At 39.3% G+C, this 13,234-nt stretch overlaps 1 protein-coding gene across 4 annotated transcripts in view; it reads right to left on the bottom strand.

The window, feature by feature from the left end:
- PARVA (parvin alpha) overlaps window positions 1–13,234 on the bottom strand; it is a 66,325-nt gene that overhangs the window by 32,679 nt on the left and 20,412 nt on the right. The window contains exon 1 of one of the 4 annotated variants that reach the window (XM_032187633.1): window positions 2,118–2,160. The exons of the other annotated variants lie outside the window; for them this stretch is intronic. Within the exon in view, the coding sequence (XP_032043524.1) occupies window positions 2,118–2,148 (31 nt within the window). The 5' untranslated portion in view covers window positions 2,149–2,160. Of the gene's footprint in view, window positions 1–2,117; window positions 2,161–13,234 lie in introns of those variants that run through there. 4 annotated transcript variants of the gene reach the window in all.

Genomic DNA, 13,234 nt, shown 5'->3' with positions numbered 1-13,234 from the left:
TGACTCCTTTTTCTTGGAAGAATTAAAAAAAAAAGACTACATTCACTGAAAAGTTGAAGTTCCTTTCCAAGGACTTTTATAAAAGTTCCAAGGACTTTTATATTCATAAAAAATGGACTGGATTTGGTGGAGTGCAGAAAAATGAAACCTTAAAATGAAAACTTAAAATGACAGAATTATATCTGATAGCATATACTGAAGAGTGTAGTGTCTCTTGGGGTTCTCGCGACCAGTGTGAAGGTTGGTGTGTATTGACAGCAGAAAAACTTTAGTCGTAGGCTGCTACAGAAAAGACTACAGAAAAGGTAAAGTTGTTTCTGCATCCTTATTTCATTTCAGTGTACATCATCAAGATTGGATCCTTCAGGTGATCCCTTTGACATGCAGAAGCTCTGACATCTGACAATCCTTGAGAAGACGGAAGTCCTTTGATGACCTTGGTCAGCTTGCCGAGCATTTCACCTGACTGCAATTTAAGAAAATACCACAACCAACACTGGTGTGATCAATAGCATAGTTCATAGTTGTGGCATTCTCCTAAAATGTAGATACACAAAAGTGTGAGATAATCATGCAAGACAAGATTTTGGTAGCACAAACTGGAAATTACATTACATGGCTTAGGAAAGCACAGGTAGGTAGTTCTCCATTTGCATAGGAAATCAACCAACTCCCACAGCCTAGGTTCAAGACCCATACTCTGAATTAATCAGCTGAATATCCCACCAACAGAAGAAAATAGCCTTATTCCTACTGTACAGCGTGGAAAGCAATGCACTTCTAGATTAAGGGATACACGTCTCCTTTCTAAAGGCACAAATTGCACTTGTAAAATGGAAGCTAGGCACTTCAAAATACAGCCTTAAAAACCCGTTTATAATGTTACAGGAGGCCTGAAGCAGAATGGACACTAATACCCTCTCTCTTGAGATTTCTCTCTACTACTCTTGATTCCCAAAGCCATGCTGTAGCAATGAAGTCACCCTTCCTTTCATAAAACCAGTGGTAATGATTTTCATCCAGCCTTGCCCTTGCCCTTCAAGGGCACTGCCTAGTACCCTCCTGTGCATTCCTGATGCTGCTCATTTCCTTATAAAACTCAAACAGCTGCTCCAACTTCCAAAAGCTCTGCCTTTAAAAACAAACAAACAAACAAACAAAAACCTTACTGACCTACTCATCTAATTATGGTGTTCACATGTTTCTTATCACAAAAGGAGATGCAAGAGATGTAAGCACCAGCACTGCAAAGGTAAACACACAGCTCTGAACTGCACATGCATTGAAATCATCTACTTGCTACCACCTGTCAAGCCTGGCAGACAAGAGAAACACATCTATATAGTGCTCCTACCTATGAAATGTATTGCATGGATCCTTGGCATGACCAGGTTATCGATTTCAACATGCAAAACGTTCATACCAGTAGTAGCTCTGGCACAGCATTTCCCACTTCGCATGTGAACACCCCAAAAAATGCAATTCAGGTACCCAAATAACCTTCTATGGGTTTTCCTTTATAGTACCAACACATTTCCCATAAATACCATGCAGCCTTCAGTTGTTGATGTAATAAATGATATAATGTTACTATTCCCAATAAAAAGTGTTTATTATTACAAAATTTTCATTTTATTAAGCATGAGTATTAAACTCACCTAGTGCATGGCACAGCCCACTTGAAAATTCCTATCTCAAACATGCTTTCGACTACAAATGACAATTTTCCCTGGGTGGAAATTCAGCTGATAAAAATCGCTATTTTCACACTGAATCCAGTAATACTTAAGGACTGAATTTGTACCAAACTGAATAGAAAGGCATATTCACATGAAATACCACTAGGCTGAAAGAGTTAATTAAATTACTCTCATATTGCAGAAATATTTTCAGAGAATAGGATTCAAAATGAACAAAATACTATTTTCTTCCTATACTACCCAGGAAAAGTGAAGTCTGACAAGAGCAAGAAGACGATAAACTCACAGTCTTCTATTCAAAATATTATAAAACATAAACAACTATCATTAGCAAAAATACAAAGTCAGAAGTAATTCTCCCTAGGTATCACGGAAACAAAGAAAAAATAGTTCACTGAGTCAGATCTAGTCTCCTACCTTTAGGGCAAAATGCTCCACAGCCCATCATAGGGTTGCCAGGCCACCCTCATAGTGCATCAGAGGGAGAACTGCAGTCTTTCAGGTGCTTGAAGCCACTTACTTGTTCTGCAGGCCCCTTTGCTGCTGCTCTTCAGAGAATCTGTTTTAGCTTCAGAGCCTGTTTTCTAACGGAATGGTCCAAGCAAATCACAACTCTCAGCTCAGAGCATCGCTTCAAAACAAGTGGCTGACTGCCTATATAATTTAATATGATGCCACATGAGACTCATAGACCATCTGCAAAAGAAGCTAAATCTGCTTTTTGCAGTGTGGTAAGTTGCATTCTGAGTGCTGGGATGCAGCTTTGTGTGCTTTTGTTATCTGTCATATAACTGAACAAAGTGATCAAATGGCATGTATCAAGCACACTTTTTTACTGATGTTGTACTCAGCTTCTGCTGTAGATAACTTGTTATTTACAATTCCCCTTAAAGCACAGGAAAGGTCTGGGCACACAGATGATAATATTGGAAGTGATTTTTTTTAATTATTTTTATTTTTATTTTTTTTGAAACAAAGGCTGGTTGAAGACTGAATTCAACAAGAGGTACAGAATCCCTGAATCCTGTTGTTAGAATTGAGATGCGTACATGAGGTGAGCAAATTCAGGTCCTGATCACGGTACTCTTTTCTCTATAATTACTTCCCTACTAAATACCAAATGATTAGGAGAACTCAGATGGAAGGAGATTAAGCTCTAAAATGGACAAAAACATATGAAAGAAGTGGAGGAAAAGATAGTCACAAGTTATTGAAAGAATAATAAACTACTGGTAAGACATGAACTAGTTTATGGGCTATGAATCCTTCCAAAGAGGAACAGCAATCAAAAGATAATCTAGAGCAATTACTTACTGAGGATAAAAATCAAATTGCTATGAAGTGGTTTACAAACTAAAACTTTTTGGAAGTTGTGAAACGGTTAAGTGTCTCCTTCAAACTAGAGCCTAGATGAGGAAAGTGACACATCCTAGCTCACTTCTCAGCAGAAAGTGGTTACTTTTCTAGTTGCCAGCATCACTTAAAATACCAGTTGCAAAAGGCAAGTATGGAGAATCATAATATACTTAATCATCCAGGGTTATTCAGCTGTGCTAGACAACAATGCTTCCCCTGGTTTCATTTCACACATGATCCCCTGAAAAAAATAAAAATAGATACTGAGCTCTCATCAGGGTCTTGAAACCCCACTGACTGCCGGTTTTGGAGAGTCTCCGATACACACTGATCTGCAGTTACCAGGTCACTCCTAAAAGCGACTTTCCCTCGCCAACAGCCCTATTTTATGTTGCAGTAGTTATGTACTACTCACAAGTAGTAATGGGGCTCCCCACTCCTACTCCTGTAATCCCATTGCTTTTCAGCATAGGGAAACTGGACTGCTGAACTGCTGAATAACAACAGCATTCAATTACAGGACAATACAGAGCTGGCAGTTCTTTACCAAGCTTTTCTTTTCCTAATTTCTGAATAGAATCCTAAGTCTCCCACATGCCTCCCAGGCAGAATTGCCATAATAAAGCAAGTACAGTAAGGAAAAGCAAGTTCCACTTGAAACCATCAAGAAGGATGCTGAAGATATAAATATCTGTGTAAGAAATTTCACAGACTCTGAACCAACAGCAGTTTAGTGACTAATTATAAAGTGCCACTTTTTTGCATCAACAAAAATAGCTATTCTTTGAAAAATAGTAAATGGAAGTTGTCTTTTTTACAAAGAGTTTTTGTACCTACAGTAGTAGCCAAAATACCATGCCCATGTAACTCGTTTTAATAGGTATAGTTTCAATAGGGTAAGAAAGTTCTGAATTAGCTAAAGGAAAGCTGCTTTCTCGAAGGTCATAACCTGGTGAGAAGTCGACAATAGCAGGTCTGAAGCGCATAGCTTGGGGACACAAACACTGAGGAGAGGAATTTCTGGTCACACTCTCTACAATCCATTTTCACTTGCCACAAACATAGATCCAAGTGGGACTTAATTTCTAACTCCTGTAATCTAACAACAACAGCAGCAACACAATCATCATTCCCAAAGTCTGTGCCTCCCCATTCCCTCAGCAGAGATCACTGCAGAGAAAAACAGCACATTGGTAAGTTGCTTTGGGCCTAGCATTTCCCAAACTGCTTCCTAAGGGTTTACTTTCAACCCCACAATTTTCAGCCTTGTAAAACCAGAAGTATAGCCAGGGAGGACTGAAGTCTTTTTCAAGTGGTTTTGGCCATCAATACAGGAAACAATTCAAAGGCAACATGACACTGATAGCTTAATTTGTGAAAATGGATAAATACCATATCTGCCACATAGCACATTAACCCATGTAACAAATAAATACAGAAATAGCACTGCAATGCTTGGTTAAAAGGTTTTGGTTCACAGAGGAGGAAATTTAATTAAAGCATGTAATGTCAATTACTGTCATTTGTAATTTTATTTTGCTTCCCTAGAAACAGTACAGATGCAGGATTCTAAAGCTACCTGCATGTTTGATGCAAATGGGATAAAATTATCTAGCTTCTGAGAAAATCCAGATAGTAGTAGGAAAAAAAATGCATTTTTACCTAACCTCATTCATGGATCTTCTTCAAAGTGTTGATTACATGAGGACTGACATGCCTCCAATTTAAACGTATAAGCAAACAACCCAGACTGAAACAAGAATTTTATGTTTAAAAAATTGTGTTAAGTCATCAGAAAGGTTGGAAGGAAAGCAGTGGCCTAATTCTCAGCTCCTGTAAATGGGCACAGCCTTACTGAAGACAACAGAAGAGCATTGATTGATATCAGAAGAGAATTTGTCTTACTGTTTTTACTGACTGATTTTAATAGGAAATTACAAGAACAGATCCTTAATGCTTCTGTCTCTTTCACTCTGCTCTATGCAAAAGTGACAGAGACCTAGGAGCTACGCAGAAGACTCCAAGTACCTCACCACCACAGTAATAAACATTGCCAAACCTCTTCTCAGTCCCTTTTCTCCTTTGCCATATGCAATGTGCTGAAGTGTCAGCATCCATTTCTGCTTTTATACAAGCTGTTTTTCAGCAGTAAAGCGCAGGGCTACACAGCAGTATGTTACCTATACCATATTCTCTTGAAGTTAGGAAAAAGTACCAGAAAAGGATGAATGAAACTTACTGTCGGTGAAACATTAGATTTATTTTGACCTTGCAGAATATCATCTGAGCTACCACTAGCATCAGCATAGTATCCACTGTAGAGACCTCCAAGTCATTTTCCTTTAAGTAGGACCACATCTAAATATGGCAAGCATACCACCATTCAAAATCCTACTTTCCTCAATAGCGTAGTACTACAGTAAAATCGTGATTAGAATTACAGGAAAGAGCTAACAAAAGAAAGAGGAAAACAATCAGATACTTTAATATGTCTCCAAATGATACACATAAATTGTGTCTATCAGGTTTCCCCAGGCTATTTTAGGAGTATGCAGAACACAAAATGATGCAGATTTATTACACAAGTCTAAATCTAATCTACTTGAATTTAAAATGCCAGGAATCACGTACATGAAGGATGAGAAGGCAGAACTCATATGTATAACAACATAAGCAGAAAGAAGAGTCCTACAAACTGGGCATCACATAAAGCACTCACTTACTGAGAAATTATGGTTCAGATCTGTTGCAGTGACAAACTCTATCATTGTGTAACTCCAGAGAGGGAAATGATATCTCCAAACAGGTTGTCTGCCTTCCCCAGTCCTCACTAAGATGATATGAGACTGACATCTGGGACTTCAGGGGTGGCTTTGGGATATGAGTGACACCATTTTGTCATTGAAGGTCTCAAAGGTCTGCTACAATGTTTGAAATCCAGCTATTGAACTCTCTGAAATATTCTTTGATTTTCACAGTCCACTTACATGAGGACACGTATGACATAGAACTTCTTGCATGCTGGGTCCATGTTTCACTATGCTGAGGAAATCCTCTGCTGTTCCAGCAGGCCTGGTTTAAGGCCTGTCCACATCACTTTCACAACCAGCACAAAATGCTACAAAATGAAGCCAAGAAGCTGCCCTAGGACAAACAGCCCTCTTTACCAGGGCTAAAATCCAGAAATGATTCACTCCAAAACAGACTGTGTAATGCAGAGGGATGTGGAGGGTGAGGGGTCAAATATCTGAGTTGTATCTTTAGATGTGCAAATTATCAAACTGTGTTCCTCCCAGATAACATATGGGAACACCGGCAAATGTCTTTCAAAAGGGCCAAATCCAGACAGACCCAGGTGACAACTGCAAAAAATTAGACTATTGATAAAAATAAAATACCATTGACATGACGCAGTTCACCTATATTATGACTGATAAACAGATTAAAATATTCTGACAAGCTCCCAGTGGGATAACAGCTCCCCCAGTATGTTACCATTATTTATAATGTACCTTGCAAGGTGTGAGTGTTGTTAAGATTTTTTCCTTAAAAACACAGGAAAAAGAGAATGATGTTATAGCTATAAATATACACATTTCTTTATACCTTGTATCATAAACAGAACTCCTACTACAAACATGTGTGCAAAGAAAATCTTATTATTTGGAAGGCCCAAGTAAGACAGCCTCTCTCTCTAAGAGGTTTCATTCCCTGCCATCAGATCAGGTTTTACTCAGGTCTAAAACTTTCACCTGGAGGCAGACTCACTAACTCTTATACGCTCACATTTTAAACCAAATGCAGGAATTATTTTCCTTTCATTTTCTGTGTAAATTATGATGGATTGAAATTTGAAGAAAACAATGCTACTGAAAACAGAGAAAAGACTTCAAAGTCAGCAAAATTTCAGCACACAAAGCTTTTATGTAAATCATAACTCCTGCTGATTTCTCTCATGACACAAAAATATTACACAACAAGAGTAATGGCAGCAGAATCAGCTACTGAATAGTTTGCTCAGTGTTATGACGTAGTATTCCCAGCGAAAAACTAGTGAACTGATTTACAAGGATGTCCAAAATCAGCTCAAAACTTGTGCCAGAGCAAGGAAAAAAATCCTTATTTATAGACCTGCATATTAACAAACCACTTTCTTTCTCTTGTCTCTGCCTTCCATTTAAGTCTTCACATTACTTGAGTTGGATTTCCTTTAGGTCTGGGTCCTGTTCACTAAACTGCATTAATACACCAATTCCATCTTGTGATCTCCTTTTCTAGACCATTGCCAAGCTGGCAATATGGTTCCTGCGAGACTACTTTCCCTGACATGCAGTAAGCTATTTATTGACACACCACTGTTCCCAAGCCGTTCTGCACCTAAGCAGTGAACTGGATAGAAGTTCCATATGTTGGAGCTGTTACATTTCTGTGGAAAATTGTATTACTTTGGGTAAATAAAAAGGTAGAAGCAGCAGGAAAAATATCGTAAAAATGCAGCTGAATTTGTTTCATCCTGCCTCCATCAGCAGTTTTGGTCTATGACCTCTGCATATGAGTCATGCAAGCACTTTAAAACTTGCAGTGATTTTTCTTTTCAGGATAGGAAGTTCAAGGCTTACATTTCAATTCCCCAACCATACATTATTTTTCTCCATACACAATTTCTTGATAATTATCTATGAACTAAAATACATAGGCATCTTTTTTTGCCTAAGTTGTGGTGCAAATTAACCCAAACCATTCATCTCAATAACCAGTCTCTGTGTTCTTGGCAGAATATAGCTGATGTGTAGGTTATTCCTGGAACCATACTAGGTAAATGCTCTCATCATAGTTTTAGTCATGGAAACAGGCTTCTACCAGGCACTGTTTGTGAAAAAGGAATTTCCCAGCATATCTGTCAGAAACAAGTAGTAGTACAGTACACCACTTTATAAATAAAAATTTTATGCAGCACTCATAATTTTTAATGCAGACTACGGTGTGTTCTACAAATCAAGTAACACTTGTTTGAGCACAGGACTCTTGTCCCACTGCGAAAGCACGTTCTCTATTCACAGTCCCTCTGCAGCATGGCTCCACTCCTCCAGTCCTACATTCATAAACAGATGAAGAGCAATAAGTCAAAATACCATATAGGCACCAGCAAAACAAATATCTCCTCATCCATCACATGCATACAAACTACTGGATTTCACTCACAGTACCCTAACTTTCAATTAGCTTTGCAGATGAGTGTATCTTGTTAGCATATACCCCACCATTTGGTGCTGTCCTGGCAGTAAGCACCACTGACTCACTTCACTGAGACAATCCCAAATCAAGCAGGATTGTTTCTGGACTTCTGCAGGCCATTACAGAACTGCATGAAGGCGTTTGTGAGATGTCTCCAAGAATTCACAGTGCTTCCATTATGTGGGCATACTCTGGAACGGCGAGATAAAAGGTAACTCTACAGCCCACTGTCAGAACTTGGTACTTCTTATATGTATTTGAAATCTGAATTTTAATCCAAGAATGTTAGTGTCAGTGTTCAAAGCACACGGTCCATTTGAGGACAATGTGACAGCACTTGGGAGACCTAACACTTCACTGCATGGTCTCATTGGGCTCCTACTTGGATTCACAGTCTGCTTTGAAGAGACTACTTTTCAGTTTCTCTACACGTTATCAGTTGGGGTGTCAGGTCCACAAACCTGTGTTTTCTGTGTTCTATTTGAGCTCTACCACAACACTTGAAAAACAAAATTAAGAGGAAGACCTCATAGTAAAGGATAAAAATCAAGCTACTACATCAAGATCTGTCATGTTGACTTTGACCCCTTCTTTTAGATTACCCTCTAGGGACTATGTTAGGAATTACTATAGTGGCTATGGCTGCAACTAAGCACTCATTGCTTCCTGAAAAATCTAACAAATAATCCCTTCAGTGAGAGAAGATATTAAAAATAAATAAATAAAATATATCACTACAGCTAAATTCTATAGGGCCTGCATGTCCTCAGCATATTCCCCTAGGATATTTTATAACAAAATCAAACTGTCTAGCATCTAAGTCCTGACTGTATGGGGTGCCACTGTTCTTCCCTTGATCTCTCTTCAGCTGGCCCTGCCTATATAACAAGAACGTTTCCCATCTTACTTCTCTAGAGTACTAACAGCAGTCAATATTTCTAGTTTATCTAACGGGCAGACTCTGGGCTCTTCCAAACCACTTGTTTGCAGCTTAATCTAGATGGAAATCTGCGTTCATCCTTAGAAAGCCTTGCTTTAAAATTCCTTTCTGAAATGTACAGACAACCATCTGAGTATTTCTTTCTAGTCTGAAGGAGTTAAAATGCAGGTGAGAATCCCCTGCTGAATCAATGATCAGCTCAAGCACAAAACCTAATCCCTCTGACAGATCTGGACTCAGTTTTAGAACTCTCCTACATCTGTGAACAAATTAATCTTTGTTTTTTTTCCTGTTAGCTCTCCGGATATAACCAGGGACCTGAAAGCTTCTGTTTTTCTTCAAATATGTCCATTTTCATTAGTACTACAGAGTATGTCAGGCAAATGCTGCCCTTCGTTACTTGTGCAGACCAACTGCAATTACCAAGTATCTTATAGTAGCCAGGATGGTGTCTAAAGCCTTTTTCCATAGCTGTGCTTGCTCTGTAGCATTAACAGGAAGAAGGTAAAACCTTGCATTTGTCACAGAGGTAAGCGCATCTGTTGACTCCAGGCATAAACAAGGGTCAACAAATCTCTGCTGTTAAAGAACTACAGTGGCATTACAAGCCTCATGACATCACTTTGATGTAGATAATGGTCATTATCACTGTTTTATGGATAACAAAACAGGCAGGAACGAGAATTTGCCTGCACCCTCAGAACAGAACCAGGATCAGCACTCCAGGGCTGCTGGCTCCCAAACACAAGCTTAGCCCACTTCAGCATCAGTCAGCTCCCACCCCTGCCTGAATAAGCTTCACCAACATGCCATGGCACTGCTTTCATCTCACCTCCTTTATCCTGATGCAAGCTGGATGCCTCCTGAACACGCCTGTCACCTTGTCCATCTGTCCGTTGACCCCACCCCTTGTTTGTTGTCACCTTTCCACTCTCCCACCCCAGTGCTGCTGCTGCCAATTCCTCCCCACCTGTGCTTTTGTGGCTCCCCCTTCTCCACCATACAACTGAAGGCACAGAGCCAGGGCTGATATATCCAACAAATCTCCTTTTCCAGAAGGTTCTACAGGGAGCAGAACCAGAAATTAAACAACAAAAAACAGTGCCCCGTGCTGCCAATTCAGTTGATCAGATTTTGAATGTAGGTATTAAAAAATATTAAAAGGGCTGTTAAGTCCCTCATGCCCCACTTAGTGGCACCTTAAATTGACAAACTTTCTGCCCCAGAAGCCTATTTACTCCTCAAACGGAAGACACGCTGACCGCTGACTTTACATTAGCAATGACACAGGTTGTGTGGTCCTCAGCGTAATCTCAAGCCTCCCATGATTCCTGTAAAATATCTTTTTCTGACCATTTTTTAAAAAGTATTAAAAAAAAAAAGTATTCAAAAGACAACTTGCTTAGTCTTTGCTTCTAGAAACCAATGCTGTCAGAATTAGGTTCAAAAGTACTGCACTGGCAAGAGAAATACACTTAGATTGATCAAGGCTTGAATGAAGGCTTCTCGTAATAAAGTGAAGATGTCACCTTTAACAGTAAGAGGAATCTACAATTTTGTTGAAGAGTACCCCCAGTTAGCCCATTTTCATGAACAAACATGAGATTTCCAGTTTCTGGGCCCTCATACAGTAAACCTGTTGGTTTATAATTACTACTCTCTTTGCTTTGCCAGGGCAGGGGGAAAAGGGCAGGCAAGATATTGTGCGCTACCACAGCAGCACCTGCATGCAAATGCAGAGATATCAGCTTAGGGGCTCTGAAGGGAGCCACTTGCTCTAAGTAAATGCTGTTTGACAGCAGCTCCTAATAAGAGGAAGGAAATGAGGGAGAGAAAGACAAGTGATAGGAGACAAAAGGACTTTGCAAAACAGGGCTTTATGGCTTTTTGTTTGTAGCATTTTCTCTTTGCTCTGTTTAAGCACAGCACCTTCCAATTCCAGATAGTGCACAAAAGAGATACCTGTCTAAGAAAGTTTATTTCAATCTGGAACTGTCTTGCAAGATGCCTCACAGACTCAGCAGTCCATTATTAGGAGTAACAATGAACTACCTCTAATTAATTTGGCACAGCCTTTGCTTCTGATACCAGTCAAATCAATATTAATGGGGACTTTGTGCTCTCTCATTACAGCACAAAATGGGTACCAATCTTCTCAGGAAGATTTTTGGACAGTAAACTGTGTTTGAGGTCAGTGTAGTTGGCTTCTTCCCACCCACCCCCTATTTTTTAAACAGGATGGAAAAAATATATAATGATGTGCTATTTAGTACCTGGATAAAAATCTACATTCAGGCTGCCTACAGTGAAAAACCGAAAACAGTTCAATAGGAAGAAATCTCAGGCTAAGAAAATAAAGATTTTAGTAGCTCACAGGGCTCAAATTAAACACTTAAATAGGTAACGCTAGATATTTCTCGTGCTGCCTCACATTTCTCTATTTATTTTTATCTGCAGGATCAGGCGTGTTAGAGAGAGAGGCCTGGTAAGAATTGCCTCAGCCATCATTCTTGGTTACTTACATCTGTGGTCAATTTTCCACACTTTCTTCCATAAAAGGTAAACGAGGCACTGTACTTGCAACAGGATAATCTAAACAATATGAACAATGTTACTGTTAAAGACCATCTGGCTCATCAAGCGCAGCTCCAGACTTTTAACTCCTTGAATAAAGTGTGGAACCCTGCAGTGTATTTTTCTTTTTTTTTTTTTTTCTTTTTTTTTTTTATCTAAAAATCATTTTTAAAACGATAAAAGTAGAGCTCCTGCAGACACATGGGATCCGGAGCGCAGGGAAAATTTATTTTCTTTTTTTATCCCTCTTGTATCCTACATATGCTGCAATCCAGGCTAGAGACAAACATTCAGACGTCACATTTTTCTACAAGAAAAGCTCTCAAGTTTTCTGCAAGAAACTTCTGTGTCTAGCTGGTATGTGTGGGGTTGCATTTCAGAGGGGAGACAAGAGGGTTAAGTATTTCATAATTCATTTCAACTTAATGGCCTGATCCTGCCACTTCTTAAAAGGTAACCAAAGTCAAAGAAGGGTCACCAGAAATTAAAAGAAAGAAAAAAAAAATGTGGGAGGGATAAGGGCGAATGCAACCAAAGAAGGCTTTTAATTGTGCACAATTTCTTATATGGTAGATAAATTAACAAGTGGCTGGTCCCTGGGGGAAAAAAAAAAAAAAAAAAAAAAAAAAAAGTTAAAGCAACACAGGAAAAAAATATCCTCGAAGAAGGCAAGCTGGCAGAGAGAAAACTTAGGTCCTCCACGAAGACCAAAGCACAGAGAAAGCCGGGGCAAGGAAGTGCTGCAGCTGACTGTACACAGGATACCGGGAAGCTGGTCCATGGCTGTGTGCCTCAGTTTCCCCCAGCCCAGGAGGGCACTGCCAAGACTCACTCAGCTCTGGGAAGCATCCTGAAACACCAAGAAGCCACGTACCTGGTGCCTTGGAGCAGAACAGCTCCACAGATATGTAGAAGTTAAATATCCATACACATTTAAAAGTCTACACACTTCAAAATGCACTTTTTCAAACTGAACAACAGCTGGAATTAAATCTTGTCATCAGTCTTTGTTCAGGTTTCTCTCAGCTCTAGCTCTGTAATTACTGTGCATGGGGTGGGTTAAACAGCTCTGCAGCCCCACATTGCTGGGCTCTAACAGAGGGTAGGGCTTTGGTCCTCAAGAGATTTTTTCCCCATCCAAAGAAGTTTTAGTGGCTTTATTAAAATGTAACTGTTTTCTTGAAATACTTTAATGCTTTTTATTTATTTCTAAAAATATTTTTAGAAGGCAAAGAAAATGAAATAGATCATAGTTGTTTTTCTTTTAGGGTAAACAACACACAAATTAATTTTCATATTCATTGGTTCCTTACTTTAAATTCTGCATCTTGCTTTAACCAGAAACATCACCCTATCTGGTTTCTAGGTAAAGCGCCCGTATGACTGAACCTTCCCCTACAGTCAAAGTTCTTCCAGCCACTCCCAGAAA

Source organism: Aythya fuligula, chromosome 5, assembly GCF_009819795.1.
Source record: "Aythya fuligula isolate bAytFul2 chromosome 5, bAytFul2.pri, whole genome shotgun sequence".
Taxonomy (NCBI): Eukaryota; Metazoa; Chordata; class Aves; order Anseriformes; family Anatidae; genus Aythya; species Aythya fuligula.
The sequence above is the reverse complement of the archived record's forward strand: the minus strand, read 5'-3'. Positions and strand labels throughout refer to the sequence as shown.